The 22,203-nt window shown below is 35.3% G+C and overlaps 1 protein-coding gene and 1 long non-coding RNA gene across 9 annotated transcripts in view; one reads left to right on the plus strand and one right to left on the minus strand.

The window, feature by feature from the left end:
• LOC116421652 overlaps nucleotides 1-20,091 on the plus strand; it is a 70,878-nt gene extending 50,787 nt beyond the window's left edge. For both annotated transcript variants that reach the window (XR_004232132.1, XR_004232133.1), the window contains exons 3-4: nucleotides 17,576-17,715; nucleotides 19,987-20,091. This is a non-coding gene — a long non-coding RNA (uncharacterized LOC116421652). The remainder of the gene's footprint in view (nucleotides 1-17,575; nucleotides 17,716-19,986) is intronic.
• DLGAP1 (DLG associated protein 1) overlaps nucleotides 1-22,203 on the minus strand; it is a 1,087,876-nt gene that overhangs the window by 210,551 nt on the left and 855,122 nt on the right. For all 7 annotated transcript variants that reach the window (XM_031953084.1, XM_031952966.1, XM_031953020.1 and 4 more), the window contains one exon: nucleotides 19,984-20,224. In XM_031953084.1, coding sequence (XP_031808944.1) covers nucleotides 19,984-20,224 — 241 coding nt within the window. The remainder of the gene's footprint in view (nucleotides 1-19,983; nucleotides 20,225-22,203) is intronic.

Raw genomic sequence — 22,203 nt, forward strand, 5'->3', positions numbered from 1 at the left:
GGCTTGCTTATTAGCTAGGGTTTCAAGTATCAGAAGAAATAAAAGGGACTTTTCCTGAGAATGAGAAACAGAGGACTATGGCAGAGACTGCAACTATATTTCTATAAAACAACAACAAAATTAAGGTCATGATTTAGAATATTTACATGAAGATATTTTTTAATACCATCACTATTAATTATCCAATCAATAAACATTTATTAAGTTTCTACTATGCTCAATGCACATAATGGATACAGATGCAAAAGACATTCCCTGTATTGAAGGAGCGGTCCAACTGTCATGTATATAATTATCTTCATATTGTCTCCTCCATTAGACTATGAACTCCTTGAGAGCAGTAGGGGCTGTTCTGGTTTATCTTTTCATTTCCAGAATTTAGCATCGAGCCAGGCATATAGTTAGTGCTTAATAAATGCTTATTGACTTGTCTTTGAGTTCAATATTGAAGTGATCTTGCACTTTTGAGGTCAATGTCGGTGGGTGTAAATTCTGTAGCTTTTACTTAATTATAAAGATTTCTGTCAAGACTAACTCGGTGCCTTGTCCTAGGATGGATGAGCCCTATTAAAGGCAGAAAGACTCTGCCTGAAGATTGACTGCTGGGCAATGACTTTTTTGGCCACTATTGTCTACAAAGATATGATCTTGAAAGCACGAACGTTTTGGCACACTGAATCAAGTATTAACTTGCAAGTCTGGAAACAATCAGAAGCAAAATGGGAAATATTTTCTACAGTAAATTATTGTATTCTGTAGTAAACACAGTCTGCTTCTTGTTTCACAGTTAAATCCTAGCCTTGTAAATAGTGTCTCTCAGCTCCTCTACCCACAAATCCTGAAGTTCTCTGTAGATAGAGAAGAAAAAAATAACCATATACAACTGGTTATTTAGACAACGGTTATAGTGCTTTTATATCATAAAAAGTATAAAAGAGTTTTAAACAGTTTTGCTAATGGAAGAAGGATTCCTATGTAGGCTGAGTTTGTTTTTCTTGTATAGCTGTGCTTCACTTTTGGGTTTTCTTGGAAAAGACACTGGAGAAGTTTGCCATTTCCTTATTCAGCCCATTTAATATATTAAGAAACTGAGACAAACAGGGTTCAGTGACTTGTTTAGGATCACACAGCTGAGCTAATTGAATCTAAATCAGTTTACTAGTCTGGCAGCAGATAGGCTTACTGAGGAGTTTTGTTGTCCCTACTGCTTTCTCCTTCAGAAGTGATATGGGAGGCAGTAGTGGAGACTTGTCTGAGGGTTTCTTAGTATAAGGAGTTTCCTGCATGTGTTTTTTACTTGTGATCGATTAATTAACTACAAATGCTTGTGGAGCTGTGACTTTTGGTTAACATCATTAAAAAAATGAACCTCAACTGACACTGAAAACCACTCAACTTTCTGAGACTATTCCTTAAATTATATAACATTCCCACAGACAAGAATCTGGGATTCTCAGAAACAGGACTGGGTCAATGGCCAATGAGGAAGGTGGGAAGAATTTAGTATGATGCTAGGCACATGTGGGGTTAATTTATGTTTATAATCAACACTCTTACCAATTCCCCTGTTTTTTCCCTCCTCCCCCATCCCAAGGTTTCAGCATCTGAGCTTCTAAGTTTACACAGCTGTGGCTGATTGAGCCTCTGATAGCCCCCTCTGGAGAATTCTCAATAAGAAGGGAGGTCTTCAAAGGTTGGCTTAACCTCAAAACTGAGATGATTAGAGACAGAGGAGTGACTGAGATAGGCTGCTGGTAAAGGGCTGAGATCCAAGGTGCATCCCACTGAAAAATTAAGGACCCCTAAAAGTCAGTCAAAGACACAGAAAAGAAACCTCAATTGACTGTAGTTAATTAGAGGGATTTATTCACATAGAAGGAAGGCTTTGGTCTAAAAGAGGAGATAAACAAACTATATATTGACTTATGAGGAGGATGATTGTATTGTTAATTGAGCATGGGAAATTTTGGAATTTGTTATGGAGGATTGGTAATAGAATTAGATTCCTTCTAAGTGGAAGAAAGAAGAGGTAGCAAATTAATTAGCTGTGTTTCTGCTCATGTTCCAATTGTCAAGGTTAACTATTTTTGTCACAGGATCAGTCATAAATTTAGAGCTGCAAGGTCAAATAAGCCAAATCCTTCATTTTACTAGAAAAGGAAGCTAAGGCTCAGAGAAGTTGATTTGTCTAAGGTGACAAGACAGTAAATGATAGAGGTCAAGGATTTGAATTCTGTTCCACTGACTCAAATCTAGCATTCTTTCTATGTTACCAAATAAATCATTCCCATTCAATCAGAAATTTTAGCACAATGGACTATTTGATGGCTCTGCCTCACTGATGCCAAATATGTCTCCTGAAATTCAGATGTATTTTGAAATGAAGCACAGGGAAATCATAATGAATAAAAATCTTGGCCTTGCAGTATGGTTCAAAAAATACATATCTCTTTGCAAAGGTGTAAGACCATGGGAGTGGAATATTACTATACTGTCAAACTTGTTTGATGTTGGATTTACTGGACTGTTTTTTCCCTCTCTTTTTTTGCTATGAAGGGATGATCTGGCTAAAGAAGAGGGAAGGGAGAAAGTTATTTAGAGGATGACGATGATGTAAAAATAAAAAAAATCAATATTTAAAAAATAACAAAATAAAAATAAAAATTAATTATAAAACATTGGAGAGATTAAGGATATTGTAGCAAATTATTACCCTATTAGTAAAATTGTGCATGTATAGAAATATGCATAAATAAATGTGCTTTGTGAATATATGTATGAATGTGTTTTCCTATATGTCTACTTAAATATGTGCACACACTATATATGTATGGGCATACATACACACATGTGTATATGTGTATGTACACACATACCTTCAAAATTTGTTAAAAGATTATACATGCAATATTTTATCTGTATTTGTTGTCTTGATTCCATCTCTCAATCTTTTCTCTAGCCCTCTAGGTCTTCCTTTCATCTTCTTTTTTTTTGCACTTTTCCCCTTGGCTCTCACAAATTTGCCTAGGTTACCTCCCCCCCACCCCCATCTCTATCTTTAAATAACTTTTACTTGACCCTGCCATCCTTCATGCAATTGTCCTGCATCTCTCTTGCCTTTCAAACCACATTTCTACACTATTTTCTTCTATTCACTTCTTATTTAATCCAATTAGAGAAAGGCCTCCACCAGAAGTTTGAGGATTAGCTCATAGAATTCCCATTAAATGTGATGGAAAACCCCTGAAATGGCCTGCTGAGAAAAATGGGCTTTTGGTTTGTTTTGGGGGATTTTTAAGTACTTTTACTACATATAGTCCACTTGAATGCCACATGTCTCTTAACAGCTTAAAAAAATGTTGCCTTGAAAAAATTCAGAAGAGATCTGTTTGCAGTCAGTAGACCTGGTTTCAATTCCATCTTTTCAATTTATTGTTTGTGTGACCTTGGGCAAACTGCTTCAGGTCTCTGCACTTTCCTCAACGATAAAATGAGCAGGGTAAGACCAGATGATCTCTAAGGTCTTTTCCGGTTTTAAAATCCCATGATCCAGTCACTCACATGCCAAAGGAGTTTACATGTTCCTTGACAGTCTTTAAGCTGTTTTTAAATTGCTGCAGAAGGGGCTCATACTGTTTTAAAAAGCTGCCAAAATAAGGTTTCCCTTTGGAGACTGAATACTTTTAGCAAAGAGTCATGGAAGCACTTGCACATGAATTCATCTCCCTAGGCCCAGTTTCCTTAGTTGTTAAATGAAGGAGTAAAACCAGATGGCCTTTGAGATCTTTCTCAGATTTGCTCCGGTGATTAAGGGGTTTGTAAAGAATGGTTGTAAGAAAGGAGGGGTGGTGGGGAAAAGGAAGATAAGGAAAAGAAAGGAAGGCGGGAACAGAAAAATAAAAAAAGGGCAAAGAAAGAGGTCCTGGACTGAGGATGTTGTGGTGATATCCAAGCTTGATATAAGTTCTATTCTGAGACAACTACTGTAGCTAAAGAATCAGCCTCCTTAGCTTTGTTTCTGTGACATTTAAGTTCCTTAAAAAAATTAGCTGGGTTATATTCAAGAATGTCACCATCTAGCTTAATGAATAACAATAATGATAACTTGTAGTGCCTTCTCACAGTTCAAGTTTTACAAACATTCTTCGATTCATTCAGCTATTTTTTTCCTAAAGGGAAAAAAGGCTAAAGCATAAAGACAGATGGCAGATACTTTCTATAAGAGATCAGGCTGAGGCACAAACCTTCTCCTCTTTCCATAATTGCTTGGGGAGTTTTCTGGCAGGAAGACAGGTAAAAGCTGAAAGCTTGCCGCTGAGATTTAGGCTTTCATCAGAACAAGAACTACAAAAGCATGGATTTATGTTTTTTAAGGACATCATAAACTGGTTTTCTGAAGCTTCATTCCTTTGGCCTCGACTCCCTTCTTTTCCAAAACCACCTGCAACTGTGGTTTGCAAATTAATTGCCTCTGACATCCCAAGAGTAAAAGAATGAAGTCGAAAATTGACAAAAACATCAAATCACCTGCCATAAGTAGAGGAAAAAAGAGAAGATCTAGTTTCTCTGAATCCTTTGAAAACTATGTTTCAGAAGATACAAGGATGAAGTAATAGGTGTCATAAATAATTTTCTCTTTAGCAAGATGACAAAGAAATACATTCTTAGTAAATACCTTCTGTGATCTAATCAAAATACTGATTATCTATCTAGCTGATCTAACTGGGAAACTTTATTTCAGGAGGGAAGGGTGGGATAGTGGATAAATCCTTGAACTTGAGGGAGAAAGATCTTGGTTGAGATTCTGTCATAAATTTATTAGCAAGTCCCTTCACCTCTCTGTGCCTCAGGTTACTCACTGATAAAAGGAGGGGAGTCAGATTTTATGATTTCTCCTACCTCTAAATCTATGAGCCACTGATTTTAAACTTAAATTAAGATTTAATTTAGTATACCATTAGTTGATCCTCCAATAAAGCAAAGGGCTTGGAGCTAGGAAGTCCTGAATTCAAATCTGTCTTCAGACACTTGACCCTGGGCAAGTTATTTAATTTCTTTACCTCAGTTTACTCAACTGTTAAATGAGGATAACAATGGTATTTACAGGGTTTTTGTGAAGATCAAAGAAGAAGATATTTATAAAGCACTTAGGACAATGCCTGGCAGAGAGTAGACACTATAGCAATGCCTTCTCCTTTCCTTTTCTGCCTTGCTTTTGAAAACGTGGGTGATTTTAACTGAAAGTGTTTTTGAAATAAGGGGTTAGGTTGGATGTGGAAGTCATAATGCCTTGAGTGTAGATAGGATGGTTTCCTTCTTTCTTGGTTTCTTTGGTTTCCTTGTGTGTTTTTAAAATATAAAATCAGAGAACTTGCTTGATCTCTAAATCTTGCTTCTGTAGGACTAAGTACCAGTTGCCCTATCCTGGTTACAGCTCTGGTCAAACCACATTTTGTGTATTATGAATAGATTTGGACACTATAATTTGGTAAGGACATTGACAAGTTACAGACTGTTCAGAGGAGGACAACAAGATGTCATCTGAGGGTTAGTTGGACAACTAATTTTAGAAAAAATACATTTAGAGGGAACATAATAAAAATCTTTAAATATTTGAAAGGCTGTCATGTAGAAAGGACATTAGACTTGTTCTGCTTGATCCTAATAAACAAAACTAGGAAGACAGGAAGATGTTGAGAAAAGTTAAATTTAGATTTGTAAGGAAAAATTTTCAAATGAGTCATTACCTCAAATGGAATAAGTAATTTTGGAAGGTAATAGATGTAAGGCAGAACAACTAGATGGCTCAGTGGATAGAGTGCTGGGCAAGTTTAAATAAACTATTCTTTTTTAAAAATTTTAAATAGTATTTTATTTTTCCAATAGAAAGATAGTTTTCAACATTCACCTCTGAAAAACTTTGTGTTCTAAATTTTTTTCTCTCTATCCTTCCTTTTCCCCTCTCCAGAATAACAAGTAATCTGATATAGGTTAAATTTTGCAATTCTTCTAAACATATTTTCACTATTCATCATGCTGCACAAGAAAAATCAGATCAAAAGATGAAGAAAAAAACAAGCAATCAAACAAACAAACAACAACAAAAGGTGAAAATATTAGATTTTGATCCCCAGTCAGTCTCCATAGTTCTCTCTCTGTATATGAATGACACTTTTCATCACAAGTCTATTGGAATTGTAAAGCAACTATTCTTTACAAGGCGCATCCTCCAAGTCTTGTTGAAGCTATGGAATAAGTGATACATTAAACTATTGTTCATTCTATAAAGTTCCAAAGAACAGCACTAAAGAATTAGTATGGTAGAAACTTCAAGATAATTATAATAAATCTTGTGTAATTTAATTTGAGCCGGTATTAGGCTTTGGGGAGTTAAGTTTTTTTTATTTTCATGGATTTTTCTTTTAAATGACAGTTTTTATGTTAAGGAGAATCTATTTTGATTAATACTAATTTTACCTCCTGAATTCTGTCAATAATCCTTTTTTCCTTTATTTAATATAATAACTACATGATCAACAAGGTTTACAAAAGTCATCAATGGCAGCAGTGGTTTGGATTCACTCACCCAACCATCCATCTATCCTTTCAACAACCATATGTCAAACACTTACTTTTGTGCCAAGAACATGGGATATAGACAAAAATGAGCCAGCACATCCTCTCTAGGAATTTCTGTTCTATTTGATTCAATTAACATCAAACAATTCCCCAAATTAAAAATATAGATGTCAGTCATTTTCCTTTTTTTTTTTTTCCTTAAAAGCAAGTTGTAGTCCTCTATTGAGGTTAAACAGAAGCTTGCTATTCTACCTTGGCTCATTTTGGATTGCTTTTTTGGTCAATTGACCCCTTTTCCTAAGCTTGAGAAATGTTGACAATAATGTCTTTCTTTAACAAGTTTGTGTCTAGTAAATTCCTTTTGGTACTTTATAGTATTGAAAGTCTCATAAATCTTTTGCAACTCAAGGGCAACATTTTGCTCATTTTTCTAGTTTATGTTTTTATAGGAAAAGAATTTGGAATAAGATATCTGGTTTAGGAATAAAACCAACTCAGACTGACTAGATTAAAGTCTAAAACAAGAAACCAGTGATGTTAATGAAATCTGAAAAATCTGTGGCTTTTAGGGAATTCCCAATTTTCTGTGAGAAACAAACAGATGTCTGATTGTGAATTTTTTATTTGAGTGTGTCCTATTCATCATCAATTATATGAGATTCTTGACTGTTTCCCCTAACATTCCATGTTTATTTCTGTATCTGAGAATTTGATTATGCTCTTTTACCAACTTACGATCACTACACCCCTTTCTACATTGATCTAATTCTAATCTTTAAAGCTCAGTTCAAGTCTTATCTTTTCTATCAGAGAGCAAGTACTATGGACCTAAAACGAAGCAAGGCTTATAGTAAGTGTTCAGTACTTTAAATCTTGAGTGGATCTGTGATCACAGCTATTCATGCAAGTCTCTGATCATTCATGCCTTATAATCCTACTCTATTCTTGTACACATTCCCTGGCAGATTTTCCACAATCAATCAACAGAAATAAATAATACTATGTCCAGGCACTATGGAGGTGTTAAGGATACTTTTTTTTTTTTTTTTTTTTGGTCAAGGCAATCAGGTTAATTGACTTACTCAGGGTCACATAGCTAATGTGTCAAGTGTCTGAAGCTGGGTTTGAAATCCTGACTTTAGGGCTGGTACTCTATCTATTGCTCCCCATAGATGCCCCAAGGATGCAAATTAAAAGAGTGAGGCACTTCCTATTTGCAAGGAGCTTACATTCTAATGGGGGGAGATATCAATCTCACATAAAAAATATTCAACATAAATATCAAGGGAAAGGGAATAAGCACTTACACAGTATCTACTATACGCCAGGTGCTGTACTAAGTGCTTTAAAAATATCTCATTTTATCCTTATAATAATTCTGTGAGGAAAGTACTATGAAATGAATACATACAACTGGATAAGAAGTAGTTAAATACAAGATGGTTGGGGAAGGATTACATTAGCAATGGGGCATTAGGGAGCAGGGATCAGAAGAGGCTTTTCTGCAAAAGATTATTCCCATTTTATATTATATTTTAAAAGAAGAGGATTCTATGAGATAGAGGCAAGGGAGAGTGCATATGCAATGGTCAAAGCAAAGAGAAAGGAGATAAAGTGGAGGGTGTGTGTGTGTGTGTGATAGAGAGACAGAAACAGAGAGACAGAGAGAGGGAAAAGGAAAGGGAGAGAGAAAGACAGAGAGACAGAGACAAAGAGAAATAGAGACAGAGAGAGACAGAGACAGAGAAAGGGACAGGGAGAGGGAAAGACCAGAGAGTGAGTGACAGAGAAGAGAGAGACAGAGAGAAACAGAGAAAAAGACAGAGAGACAGAAAACAGAGAGAAAAAGAGGGAAGAGACACAGAGAGACATATAGAAAGAGAAACAGAAACAGACAGAGAGACAGACACATTGGCTGGATTACAAAGTGCAGAGAGGGAATAATGCTCAATGAGATTGGAAAAAATAGAGTAAGGTAATGTATAAGGATTATCTATCTAAGGAGAGGGCTTGATTGAAGTAATTAACCAAATCATCTCACTCTATTTAAGTAATACCTAAACAAGAGGAGTGCATGTCTCAGTCATTCAAAAATTTGAGACAAAATGGGAAAATCTTAATCAAATGGAGTGGCATCTATTGGAAGCATACTCAGATTGACTGAAGAAACTTATTTCAGCCCTGTGGGTTATCAGTAAATAGCAAGCCAGTTCTAGCTGAGTGTTTAGAGTGAGCAGAAGCTATGAAAGTGTTCCTGTAAAACTCTGAGGGAGAGAGTCTTGTCCCTTCACCTCTTAGAATGGAACATCTGTGCCCTCTACCTCTTAGATTGGATCTAATGAATTTTTGAAGTACATAGGATTTCCTATCTTTTCCCACTGGTGTCCTAACAGTGTCCCTGGAACAGCAGTGTCTGTATTGGGTATCTGAGACAGTCTAGATATAGATTCACAGCTCTACCAAGAACCTAACAGAAAACTACAACCTGGGAAATAGCTTAAAGATTCTAGCAAAAGGACTTCCAGAAGCTGTGAATTACTTCTTTGCCACTTTTTCTTCTTATCTTGAGTCCACTTTCCCCTAGGCTCTTTAGATACTGATGCAAGTATGTCACATACATTTGGGGAGATGTTTTATACCAACTGTTCTTGCTATTATACTAATAGTGTGGTAGTAATAACTACTATTTTATTAATAAATACCCCTTTTGAAAGGTAATTTGAGTCTGACTGACTAATAACAACCAATAATTATAGTCTATCTATGGGGGCTCATAAATCATTAGAATGACCATTCCCTGGGGACCCTGAAGAGCTAAGAGCAGCAATGTTTTGGAGTCTTGACTTCTCAGTGAAAGAACGCTTTAGGATAGTCACCAAACCTTTACTATACTTCAAAAGCTAAACTGAGACATTTGTGTTTATCCTAAAGTCAATAAAAAGCCACTGGAATTGGGTGAATAGGAAGAAATCTATCAAACAGGCTGATGACATTCCTCTAGGTCATTTTAAAATTCACAGGTTCCATTGTAACATTTGTGCTTCCTTATTGGTTATTCTTTACTCTGAATTCAAGATTGGTCCATTTCCTTTTGACATACCTTATGTTATTTTTTGCTGATAGATAGGTCATCATGGGAAATAAAGCTGCTGCTTACTCATAATTCTCCTTTGTCTTTGAGCTTCAATCTGTACTAGATAAGAGAAGAACCCACATGAAATCCCAGGTCCCTCAAAGAATCTACATTGTTTGGAAAGTATACTCTATAAAGTACACAAGACTGATGAGAAGTTAAAAAAATCTTGAATAGGATTGACAGACAGCAGTATATTGAGGTTTTGATGTTTGCCTGACATATAGACCTGGTTCAAAGTTAATTTTTGTTATGGAAGGCAGTTTTGTCACATCTAAGGGATGTTAATGGCTAAGTCAATTATTAGTATAAATGTAGAATATCAAAAGAATGAAAAAATTCTATGAATAAAAACTGCTTTTATTTCTAGACCCATATGGTTTTGTGCCATGTTTAACAATTTCAGACTCTTACATTTTTCTATTTCCAGTTAAATTCTTTAGTACTTTGCCTACAATCTCAAATAGAAATCATTGAAAACTGGATGACAAGAAAAGACCATCCAGGGAGAAGGACCTTGAAATTAGAATTTTTTTCCCCTTGAAATATTTCAGACTAATGGAACATCAATAGATAGCAAAGAAATGGGTAGAAGAGATGTACCTACAAAACAGTTTTGTGCAAAAGACCTATTTAAAAAAATTTGAACTACAAATTCAGTGTGAGCCAGTGATGCTAACCTGATAGTCACAAAAGCTTCTCTGCTTAGTAGAAATTAATAACTTTAATATAGAATAATAGAAATTAACAGCCTTAATAGAAATTAGTGAAGAAGGAAGAGCACACTCTGATGGGATTATCAGGGAAGTCTTCATTGAGAAGGTGGTATTTGACTTCAATCCATAAGAAAGACCATTATTATGATGGGGCAGATGAGGAGGGAGTGAATTCCAGACACATGGTGTAGAAAGACTTTGTAGAAAGTTCAAGGAACAGCTAATTGTCCAGTTTGACAAGGAGAAGGCAAACAAGGTAGTGAGATGAAATAAAGATGAAAAATTAGAAAGAAGCCAATTTATAAATGGCCTTAAATGTCAGGAAGAGGAATAATTTGTATTTTTATCTTGATCCACAATAACAAAAGCTGGTATTTACATGGGCAGCTAGATGGCACAATAGATAGAATGCAGAATCTGAGTCAGGAGAAAGATTCAATTTCCTGAATTCAAATTCGGCCTCAGACGCTTACTAGCTGTATGACCCTGGGTGAGTCACTTAACCCTGCTTGCCTCAGTTTCCTCATCTACAAAATGAGCTGCAGAAAAATAGCAAACCACTCTATTATCTTTGCCAAGAAAACCACAGTTGGCTTATCTGAAACTAGATTTGAACTTGTCTTCCTGACCCAATACTGTTGCTTTCCAGCCACTCTACCACTTAGTTGTCTCTATTAGTTGCAAAAATCTATGACAACTGATTGGATATGAAGATTGAGGAAAGGGTCTGTAAGAATGATTCCAAACTTATATGATGAGCAGTATGGTAACAATTTTGGAGGAGGAATAGTTAGTTAACACAGCTGATTGTCTGCCCCAAGATTGGCTTTCAGTTGATTCTTCTGTTCTCAGTTATAGGGGAAAACATGAACAGAGGATGGCTCCTGTCCTATTCTAAATTTTTCATCTGTCTTTTTAAAAATCAAATTAATCAAAGATTTATCTATTTTACTGTTTTCCCCCATAAAATCAGGTCTTAGCTTTATTTATTAGTTTAATAGTTTATTATTTTCAATTTTATTAATTTCTCTTTTGATTTTCAGAATTTCTAATTTGGTGTTTAATTGGGGATTTTAAATTTGTTTTTTTTTCTAGTTTTTTTTAGTTGCAAGCCCAGTTCATTGATCTGCTCTTTATTTTATTGATATAAGTATTTAGAGAAAGAAAATTTTCCCTAAATACTGCTTTGGCAATATCTCATAAATTTTGGTAGGTTGTCTCCTTATTGTCATTCTTTCTGATGAAACTATTGATTGTTTCTATGATATGTTGTTTGACCTTCCTGAGTTTCTCAACCCTGAAAGAGAAACTACAAAAATGTCTCAGAAGCCACTAACCTTGGGGCAGTTTGAGGGTCACCAAGCAAAGGATAAGAGCAGCAATGAGACAGGTCCACCTCAGTTGACCTTATGCCCCTTTCAGTCTCTGTGTGTGTCCAGTCCTTGCTTCATGTCAGCTTTCTCTGTTCACATCATTCTTTGAGGCCAAAAGGACAAATAAAATCATACTAGAATGTCAATATGTTGGTGGAGCCAAAGTTCTTCCTCCATAATCCTATCAATGGCTTGCTCTTCTTTTTTTTTTTTAATAAAAAAAATTTAAATTATTTTATTTAATTTTTAATTTTTAAAAATAAAAAAATAATTTAATAAGTCTGCTTGTCTAAGGATGATTAACTAGCTATCTCCTTGACCTTGAAAAACCTAAGGATGTCCTTAGGACATTCCTTGGAGTCAGTTCAAGATGCTACTCTAAACTTTTTCTTTCAAAATTTCTATGAAGGGAAACTATTCTCATACACACTCCCCTATATACTATATAATTAATTTATTGAGAATGAGGTAAAGAGCAGAGAAGGGGGTGGAGGGAATGTTCTATATAAGTTCTCATCTTGACTTTGTTGCCAATTGGCTATGAAATCAAGTCACTTAATTTCAAGTTCTTTGTATACAAAGTGAGGGGACTACTTGAGCACTTTTAGTGCCTTAAAATATGTTTCTACCTGTATTTTTATGTTAACCTTAAACCTATTCTGTAGCTAGTGGCTAAGAGAGAAGAAATTAAGTCTAAATGAGTAGTTTGCTGCTTACTTGTTGGGCAGCTAGATAGCACAGTGAATAGACTGCCTGACCTGAAGTCAGCAATGTTTATCTTCTTGAGTTCAAATCTGACCTCAGACACTTACTAGCTATGTGACCCTCAGCTAATCACATAACCCTTTTTGCAGTTTTCCCATCTGTAAATGTGCTGAAGAAGGAAGTGTTAAACCATTCCAGTATTTTTGCCAAGAAAACCCCAAATGGGTCAATTGGGTCATGAAGAGACAGCTACTGCTGAATAATAAGCTTACTTGTTAGTAATGCTGGAAAAGTTTTTGGAAGGGGCTGTCTTTATATAACCTTATTCCCTAGGACACAGGCTTTGGGACTGGTCCTATGGTTTCATTGATATAAGGAACTTCCTCTACTAACACAGGTCAGTATCTTTGTAATTTGTAGGTAGTTGCTAGAGTAGAGCTGTATGAGCCAGATGTGGTTCTCATTACTTCCTAGTGCTGCTGAAACAGTTTAAAATGCAATTGGGAAATATTTAACAACACAAATAAAAATATATTAAAACATGATGTTTTAAAACATGATGTTAATGTGAGGTTTTCTAAGGCAATATGAAGCCCTCCGGGATCTTTACATAAGATTTACTGACTTCATGACTTGTTCAGAGTCACAAAGTCACCTTATGGCAGGGGCAGGATGTAAACCTGAGGCCTCTTTCTGACTCTGAGGCTCACTCTTCAAAATCCTTTTAGTTGAAACTGAAGGCTAAAATTGGATTTTTCAAATTATTTGTGGATTTCATTTATTCACTTGTCCTTCTATCCCAGCTAAAAAAGAGTGATGGAGAAACACTTTTATAAACCTCCCCAGAGAGTATTCTTACATTTTTCTTCTGAAATTGATAGTTGTTTGAAGTAAGAGAATTACTAATAAGTAGAATGGATTTTTAATTTGTTTTAAAATCTCATAGGGCAATGTGCTCTTTTATTGACATCATTTGGTTTTTTTCTTGCAAAGCCATATTGCACAGGCTGCTGAATTTGAGTTCCTTATGGTTCTCTTAATGGCTCTAGTTCTCTCTTGGCCACTAGATAATTGAATTACTCAGTGCAAATTACTTAAATCCTTGGGCTCAGTTTCCTCATCTGAAAATTGGAGACTGTCAGAAAAGACTTTACTATCTCCCAGAGTTCTTGTGATTTTCAGTATCCAAGTATTTTAGAAAGAATAACAAACTATAAAGTGTAAACTATTTATTATCGTAGTGGATAAGATAAGTAAGTTCTTGGCTTTTTTTTTTTTTTGATAGTTGTTTTTATCTAATTCAAAATCTCTTATTTCTGCAAATAGCCTTTTGGGTAGGGAGTGATAGACTAAAGCTCTGTCATCAAATGATGTATTGTGTGACTGTTTTTGCTTGAGTGAGCAATAAATGAGCATGGCTCAGCTGTCATTGTGTGGGAGCCTGTAGTATTGGCAAACAGGAGTAACAGAGAAGACATTTCCTTTTAGGAAGAAAAAAATGTCTTCTGTGAGACAAATTGATAGAAGGACACCTGAAAACAGTATCCACAAGCTATTGACTAGAGAATAGACTCTGCATGTGAGCTGTGGGCACAGGGGTGTGATCACATATGAATTGTTAAGCTTCAGTGAGTGACAAAAAATCCCTTTTCCTACTCTCTCTTTGCTTGCCTTCTATAAATATCTGTGGAGAGGGAAATTGTATTTTTACTTTAAATGTTTTTGAATTATTTTCTTAACAAGCAATTAGGATATCACAGAGGCAGCCCTTAAAAAAGCAATATGCAGTAAATAAGTTCACTTATGATTTAGTAAATCATTGCTTCTAAAAGTATCATCACCCTTGAAATAATTATTAAATAGAATGACATTCATCCTGTATAAAATATCATTTGACATGAAATTCTTATTCTTTTTATGATAACCTCCCATTATGACTTAAAAATATAATAGAGTTACATTTTCAAACATTAGTCAGAAATAGTCTTATTGACTATTTCTATCCCTAGTTCTGTCTTTTGACCCCAGAGTCAGTATTCCTTCCATTGCCATGTTATTTGCTAAAAGATGTAATTACAAGTTATAAGTCTCCACTTTCACCCAAAGCTTTCAAAAAATGCAAACAAAAGAACTTTTTCTACTTGCAGCCATTGGAACCATTCCTTCACCTGGAGCTTTACTCTTCTGTTTCATTATGACTTGGAGGTTATTCTTAATTCTTGAAAAAGGCAAATAGGTGGCACAGTGGGTAACGTATTAGTCTTGTAGTCAGAATGACATGAATTCAAATCTAACCTCAGACACTTGGCAGCTGTGTGATCTTGGACAAATCACTTAATCTCTTTTACTTCAATTTTCTCATCTGTAAAATGGGGATGATAATAACAGCACCTCTCATGGTCGTTATGAGGATCAAATGAAATAACATTTACGAAGTCCATTGCAAACTTTAAAATAGATATAAATGCTAGATATTATTATTGTTGTCATTGTGTTGTTATAGCAGCAAAGTCACTCAACAAATATTTATTAATGGGTCAGACAATATGTAACATCTCAATGGATTGAGTAATGGACTGAATGTCTGCTGTTCAAGGACTATCCTAACCAGAATTTGGGAAGTCTCTTTGTCAAAAGTTTTTTTCTTTTTTTTTTCTAGCTAAAATAATTCTTCATTTTTTTGAAAAAATATTTATTTAATATTTTATTTTCTCCCAATTACATGTAAAAGTAATTTTTAATATATATTTTAAAATTTTGAGTTCCAAATTCTTCCCCCAAATAATTCTTTAAACTATTGATTCAGGCATAAAAGGATTGTAATTTTCACTGGTGGAGGAAAGGCCCTACTGGGAAACCATAGGTCCTTGGAGAACTTAAAGTATTATGGTAACTTTTTCAGTTTCTTCTTTTCTTTTTTTTTCTAGAGCAGAATTTGTGCTTTTACTTTAACCACATTCTAATCAAGCAATTATGATATCATAGAGGCATAATGCTTAAAAAATTTGTTTTATCATAAAAGGACCTAACCTTACCCAGAGTTTGTTTTGCTTAGATACTCAATAAATACTAAATGAATGAATAATAAAAAAATTCTAGAAAAATTACTTTGGCAACTAGGGAAAGTGAGAAGGAGGTTGGGGAATGATATTTTCAAGTTTAAAAGCTGATTTTAGACCCAGAGAGAAGGTGATTTTATCAAAGACAGAAATATGGCAAAAAAAAAAAAAAAAATCCCCGGATATTGAGCCATAAGATTATAGATCTTAATCAGAAAAGGATATCAAAGGCTACCTAGACCAACCCAACCCTCTCATGTTACAGAAGAGGAAACTAGAACCTAAAGATATTAAAAGACTTACTCAAAATCACACAACAAATAAATAGCACAGATTGGATAAACTCAGGCTCTCTGACTCTAGATCAAGTCCTTTTTCCTCTGTACCATGAGGTTGAACTTGAAGTTCAATCTTAATTACTTCAATGAGAGTGGATAAGTTATTACCTCTCTGAATTTCAATTTTTTCAGCAATAAAGTGGGAAATGCTACTTCTTATATTACTCTCTTTTTAGTGCTATTAAGAAGTAAACTTTGTAAGCTAAACAGGAGGCCATTTAAAAGTAAACTATTGTATCAGTGATATGCAGGTAAAAGTTTGACAGCTAGCTCTCCTATATTTTTATATATTTTTTATATTTTTATAATATCTATATAAATGTATATATAGTGTGTATAACACATTTTAAAGTTTAATCTGCATTATTAATTTTTTCTACTTTCTTATTTCTAGTAAATTAGCAAAACAAGAAATCAGATTCTAACTTATAGTGGTCATTGATTTCTGAGGTACAAATGCTTACACAGAAAACTTAACAATCAACTCTCTAGATTCAGTAGGAGCTGGCACCAGTACATTCTTGGCTATCATCATCATCATCCTTATCATCCATTATCACCATCATTGTTATATGACTAGTTATTTAAATAAATAGTTAATATTATTGAAATATTTCTCTGTCCCTGTATACTTTTTGTTGATTATATTCTGTTGGTAATAGGAGGAGATGAGGAAGGCAACAGAAAAAGTTTGAAAAACACATTTTGTTAGGATATTTTGACAGATAATTACCACAAAGATCAAGGTTAAAGAACATGGAGCATGGGTATTTCTAAAGGAGAATTTTAAGTGCTGTGCAGATATTGGTAGAAGAAGAAACCTTTAGCATGACAAAAAAGTAGTAAAAGTAGTTCAGGACAAATGGGATATACAATAGAAAATAAATGGCTATGGAGGGAGGGATGATAGCTAAAGGAATAATTTGAGTTTAAGTCCTACTAAACCTTGATGAGATAGAGATCTGTGCATACAAAAGAAACAAAAGTACAAAAAACAATTTAGAAAAGAGTAAAAGCTTTTCTTTTTTTTCAGGGAATAAGAAGAACCTGAAGTCAATTTATGATTTTCTGAGCATTCAATTGAAAACAAAATATTGTATTGGAAAAGGTTTAGAGAGGAAACTAATGGATGAATAAGACAAATGACTCAAGTCAATGACAAGAGGATAACAATAATGTTAGTATTTATGATTTACAAGGAAAGTACTTTCTTCACACCACTACTATGGGGAAGATAGGGCAAGTACACATGATAAAAATGAGGATCAGAGAAATAAAGTGACTTGCCCAGTGTCATACAGCTAGTGAGTAATGAAATAATTAAGACTCATTTGTTATAAGTTTAGCACATGCTTTCAATTCAATCTTCTGAGCTTGTGTTGGTCCAATCAGCCATAATCAAATACATTGTATTTTGACCCCCAAATATTGTCATTTTTGTCCTTTTCAAAAACAAACCTAATTTCTTCACATTTAATAAGCATGCACAAGACTGCATATGAGGAAATTCTTTAGAAATGTATGGAAACTGTCATAAGAAATGGAAGACTCATGGAATAGAAATGATGTGATTAGGTGACATCTGAATATACCTCAGATGTCTGATTAGATGACTTGGACCTTTATAAATGCCTCTTCTAAACATATAGATTAAATTTATTTTGTTTTCTAGTGACTTTTTACCTGGAATCACAAGATTACAGAAGAGACTAAGGTATATATGATGATAATGTTCAGAGTGAGAGTTATCAAGTCAAAAGTACAAGTCCATAAAAGTTGGGCTTCATCACTCTTCTATCAACAAACGTACAGGTGAGGATTTACATGGGCTATGTCTTCTTCCCTATCTCAGATGCATTCAAGACTTATCTAATCTTCCCTTCAGGTCTTAAAACAGAGCTTCAAGCAAGTCTGGATTCACAATTTATTGCTAAAGAGGTGGATCACAGGGTGCTGGTGATGAAGTCACCTTTGTATTCTTTTAACTAATTTTATGTTCAATTTCCTAGTGCCCTCTTCCAGATGCAGTCAAACTCCTAAGGTCTAGAGGAAGGAGCTGAGATCCTACTTTCTGGCCATACTCAATCCTTATGACTACTTTTACAATCAGGAACCCTAGAAAATCCAGCCACAAATATTGGTATTGGGAATGAGGGATACAGGAAGACACTGATGCAGAATCCCTGAGAAAGAGTTAAAAAGAGCACTAATAGAATAGTATGGAGGGTATAGACAAAGACATGGGGAGAACATTGCTGTGGGGTAAGGGAATGAGACAGTACACCGGAATAGCAGTAATTCTTCTTAAGCCTTTGAGACCACATTTATGGCACGAACAAACATATGTGCACAAATATGCCCAAGAATGGTTTAGTTTTTTATTTTTCCTTTTCATAAATGAGGCTCATTTTACTTGGAAATCACTTTTGTGGTTCTGGCCTCTGAAATTTTTTTTTTGAGAACAAAAATGTGCATCTGGACCCATCAATGTCAAGAATAAACCCAGTCATTTGGGGAGGTCCAGGACACATTTTTTTTCCCTGATGAATGAAGAGGTTACATCCTCTTTGACCGGTGGACCTGCTGTTGAGCTTTCTGACAACCCTCCTGCCAATACAGGAGAGTTGTAAATAATGAATGTTGGGTTGTCACACTAAAACAGCATAAAACCTTGCAGAAATCATTGGCAGCAGCTAATTCTAAGTACTGTCAGAAGCCTCTTGACCCATCACTTTAGTATATATTGGTACAGGATGAAGGTACTCCCAGTATCCAATCTCCCAAGGCTTCATCAAGCACACCTTCACTCCTGAGTCTTTTTAATTGCATAATAATTTACTTAGATTCATCAACATACTATTTTTCAAGTCCACAGAAGTTTCTAGACAGGGTGATTAATAGAGATAATTAATGAAATTGTCAAAGCAAATAATGGAATGTTCTGGCTCTGGATTTCTCCTTTTAGTTCATTTATTATTTGTCTTGGCTCCTGGTGTGTTTTCCTTGTAGAATGTTATTCCCCATCTAAGTTACCAGGGATTCAATAATAAGGTAAAGTCCAGTTAAGACATGGTAGATTTTCTTTTGGAAACCCATGTGTTACATAAACAAACACAATGACTTCCAATGTACACATACATAACTCACAACTTCATTTTTGTAGTGAACTCAGGTGTCACGGTAACCAGTTAAGCTCCTTTTATGGTCTCAGTGGCTAAGAGCCACCAATAAAAAAATACAGTTTAATAGTCACCACCTGAATGTAATATAGTAGAAAGAAGAAGTCTTTTTTTAAAAAATATAATCAGATATTTTAAAATAAAATAATAGTGAAATGAGTCTACCTTCTGACATAATAAAATAAAATTAGCAACACTCAGGAACCAAATTCCTTTATCATTTCCTTAGCTCTTGTTTTCTGGTCTACCTATTTGATTCAATTGAGTTCTGATTAAGTCTTTTATATCCAGAGAATGGAATGACATTAATATTCTGTAAAAGAACATATAAGGTCAGGGGATCAGGTATGCAAAAGCATAGTACCCCAAAGGTAGCCATTATTTAATTTATTTTTAAGCCCCTTTAGCTCCTCCTCCCCAATTAGGAAAAAACAACCACAATTCTTATAACAAAGAAGCACAATTAAGCAAAAACAGACCCACACAGGCAAAATTGTAAAATTTGGAAAGACCTTCCCACATACACTATACTCCAATAACCTTTTTGCTTTAGGTTTGATATCATGATTGGAATGGGTAGTGAGGGCAGAGCTATAGATTGAAAAGTGATATTTTGGCACGAGTATCTCTTTGGGAGGAAGGGAATTGCTTTTTTTTTTTTTTTTTAAAGAAAATTATCCTAAATAACAATTCTAGATGTTGCGGTCATTTGGGCCAATAGTATATTTTATCAGCACATGTGGTTGTTGGACTACTCCATCCAAGTAAATCCCGGGTAGTATGTTTCTCAGTTATGTCTTCCAGTCTGAAATCTTCTGAATTGACTGCTCACCAATTTTGTGAGATAATCAGTCATCCCCAACTTTGAACTGATCCCCACTTTTGTTCCTTTGTTCCTTACCAGTGCTGCTCTGAATGGTCCTCACGGTGGTGGTTGTTCGGGGGGGAGAGGAAGACCTCAGAGACACACATTCATCATCCTGGGAACAGCCCTTCTCAATGGCCCTCACATAACTATGGCTCCTCATGCGGAAACATCCTGGCATTGGCAGGTCCAGGGCTTCTACAGCTTGAGATTCCAGTTCACTGAATACAGACTCACACACAGACTCAAACTGACCATTGACTTCCATCTCGCTCACCTGCAGGAGAAGAGAGTATTTCTTTAATTTAGGAGGTATAAGAGGACAGAGGCATCCATTCAGATTCTATTCTAATGCCATTTTGGAGTGTGGGACTGACCCTCCAAGTCCATGCTCTAGCAGGTTACATCATCTGGAAAGGTTTTGAGGGAGTACAGACTGACTCTGTGGGGAGAGTAAAATGAAATTATAGCTCCCTTATGTATTGTATTTAAAGCATGGAAGAATGAAAAATAGAGAGGGATGAAAGGGGAAAAAGGAAGAAAAGAGAGGAGGAAAAATTGAAGAAAGGAAAGAAGAGAAAAAAGATGAGGAAGAGAGAGATATAAAAATATTTAATGATAGTTGATGCTATACTATATGCTTTTGGTAAATTCTAGGTAAACAATACCTTGGGTATAGGGACTTTCATAGGGAGAACCAGGAAAGAGAAGACTAAATTACCTTTGTGGTAAATTTAAAGCTTTAAGATAATATTTTCCTTGAAATAATAGTGTGGATGTAGAGTGAAAAAAGTGGGACACTGAAATGGGACCCAGCAAGATATTTTATGTCCTTCACCATATTGCTTAACAAAAAGATGGATTGATCTTCACGTTGCATTTTTTTTCCCCTGAGGTAATTGGGGATAAGTGACTTGCCCAGGGTCAAACAGCTAGGAAGTGTTAAGTGTCTGAGGACAAATTTGAATACAGGGCTGGTGCTCTATCCACTGAGCCACCTAGCTGCCCCACAATGCATTTTCATAACAATAGATACAATACTGAGGAAGGTGCAGGCATTTACATATATCTTCAACTTGTCTTTCTTGGTGAATGAAGGTGGATGGCAAGATCTGAACCTTTGAATTTATTATGCAAACTTGCAAACACATTGCATAATTTCTCCAAGAGGATTAATGACATCAGGAGAGTGATGTATTGACTTGCAAAGGAATTGGATTTAAGTGAGTCAAAACTGTACAAAGTCATCAGCCTTACTTTCTACTTCGGGATCATCTGAGTCTAGTGACAAGACATAGAATGAGGATGACTGAAGATGATCCTCAAGTCATCATGAAGTGGGAAACCATGGACTTTTAAAAAACCTAAGATCTTTCCCAGATCTCAGTTTGTCTGATTCAGTGATTTGACAGGGCAAGAAATGAGGCAAAAGATGGTCTAGTTTGCCCACTCAAAATAACAACAAACAAAATGAGAGAAGACTTTCAGAGTTTCTGGCCAGAAGAGAAACAATTGCTTTTTACACTCTGAGCCATCAAAACCCAAATAATGACCAAGTGAACTTTAAGTTGGGACCTATTATTGGCCAATCAGTGAGAGCCAGAGTGATTTGGGTTTAAGGCATGGTCAAGTAGTTCCATTGAATCCCAAATGGGTTTTTAATTAGTTTTTTCAATGTTTTATTTCAAGAAAACATAAAATGGAACTACATAGGACAACAGAGTTAATTGTCTTAAATGTAATAAACAGGGAAGAGTGAAAAAAAAGGCTAAGATCTCCTACTGTATATGGGGTCATCTCCAAGCATGCTGATCTGTCTTGCTACTATTCTCAGATGATTCTGGAGTAGAAAGTGAGGCTGATGATTTTGCACAGTTCTGCCTCACTTAAATCCAATTCATTTGCAAGGAAAGACATCACCTTCCTGATGTTATTGGTCCTCTAGGAGAACTAAGGACAAACAGCAACAAACAATGCAAACTTAGGAAAATCTCTTTGATTCTGAATGTTCAGTACATCCCACTTGAAAGGGAGAAATCAACCCCATCCTTGGAGATCTTCAGGTGAAACTGGAAGACATGAGTTGGGCATGTTATAGTGGAGATTTTGGTTGGTGCCCTTTGTAATTATAAAATCATAAAATTATTCAGTATATGATTTCCTTTCACCCTCTTATACTTAAGGAACAGGTAAAACTGCTACTAGTTCATTATAGCTTCGAGGAAGTTGAAAGAAAGGGTTCCTCTCTCCCCACCA

Source organism: Sarcophilus harrisii, chromosome 1, assembly GCF_902635505.1.
Source record: "Sarcophilus harrisii chromosome 1, mSarHar1.11, whole genome shotgun sequence".
In the NCBI taxonomy this organism is placed as follows: domain Eukaryota; kingdom Metazoa; phylum Chordata; class Mammalia; order Dasyuromorphia; family Dasyuridae; genus Sarcophilus; species Sarcophilus harrisii.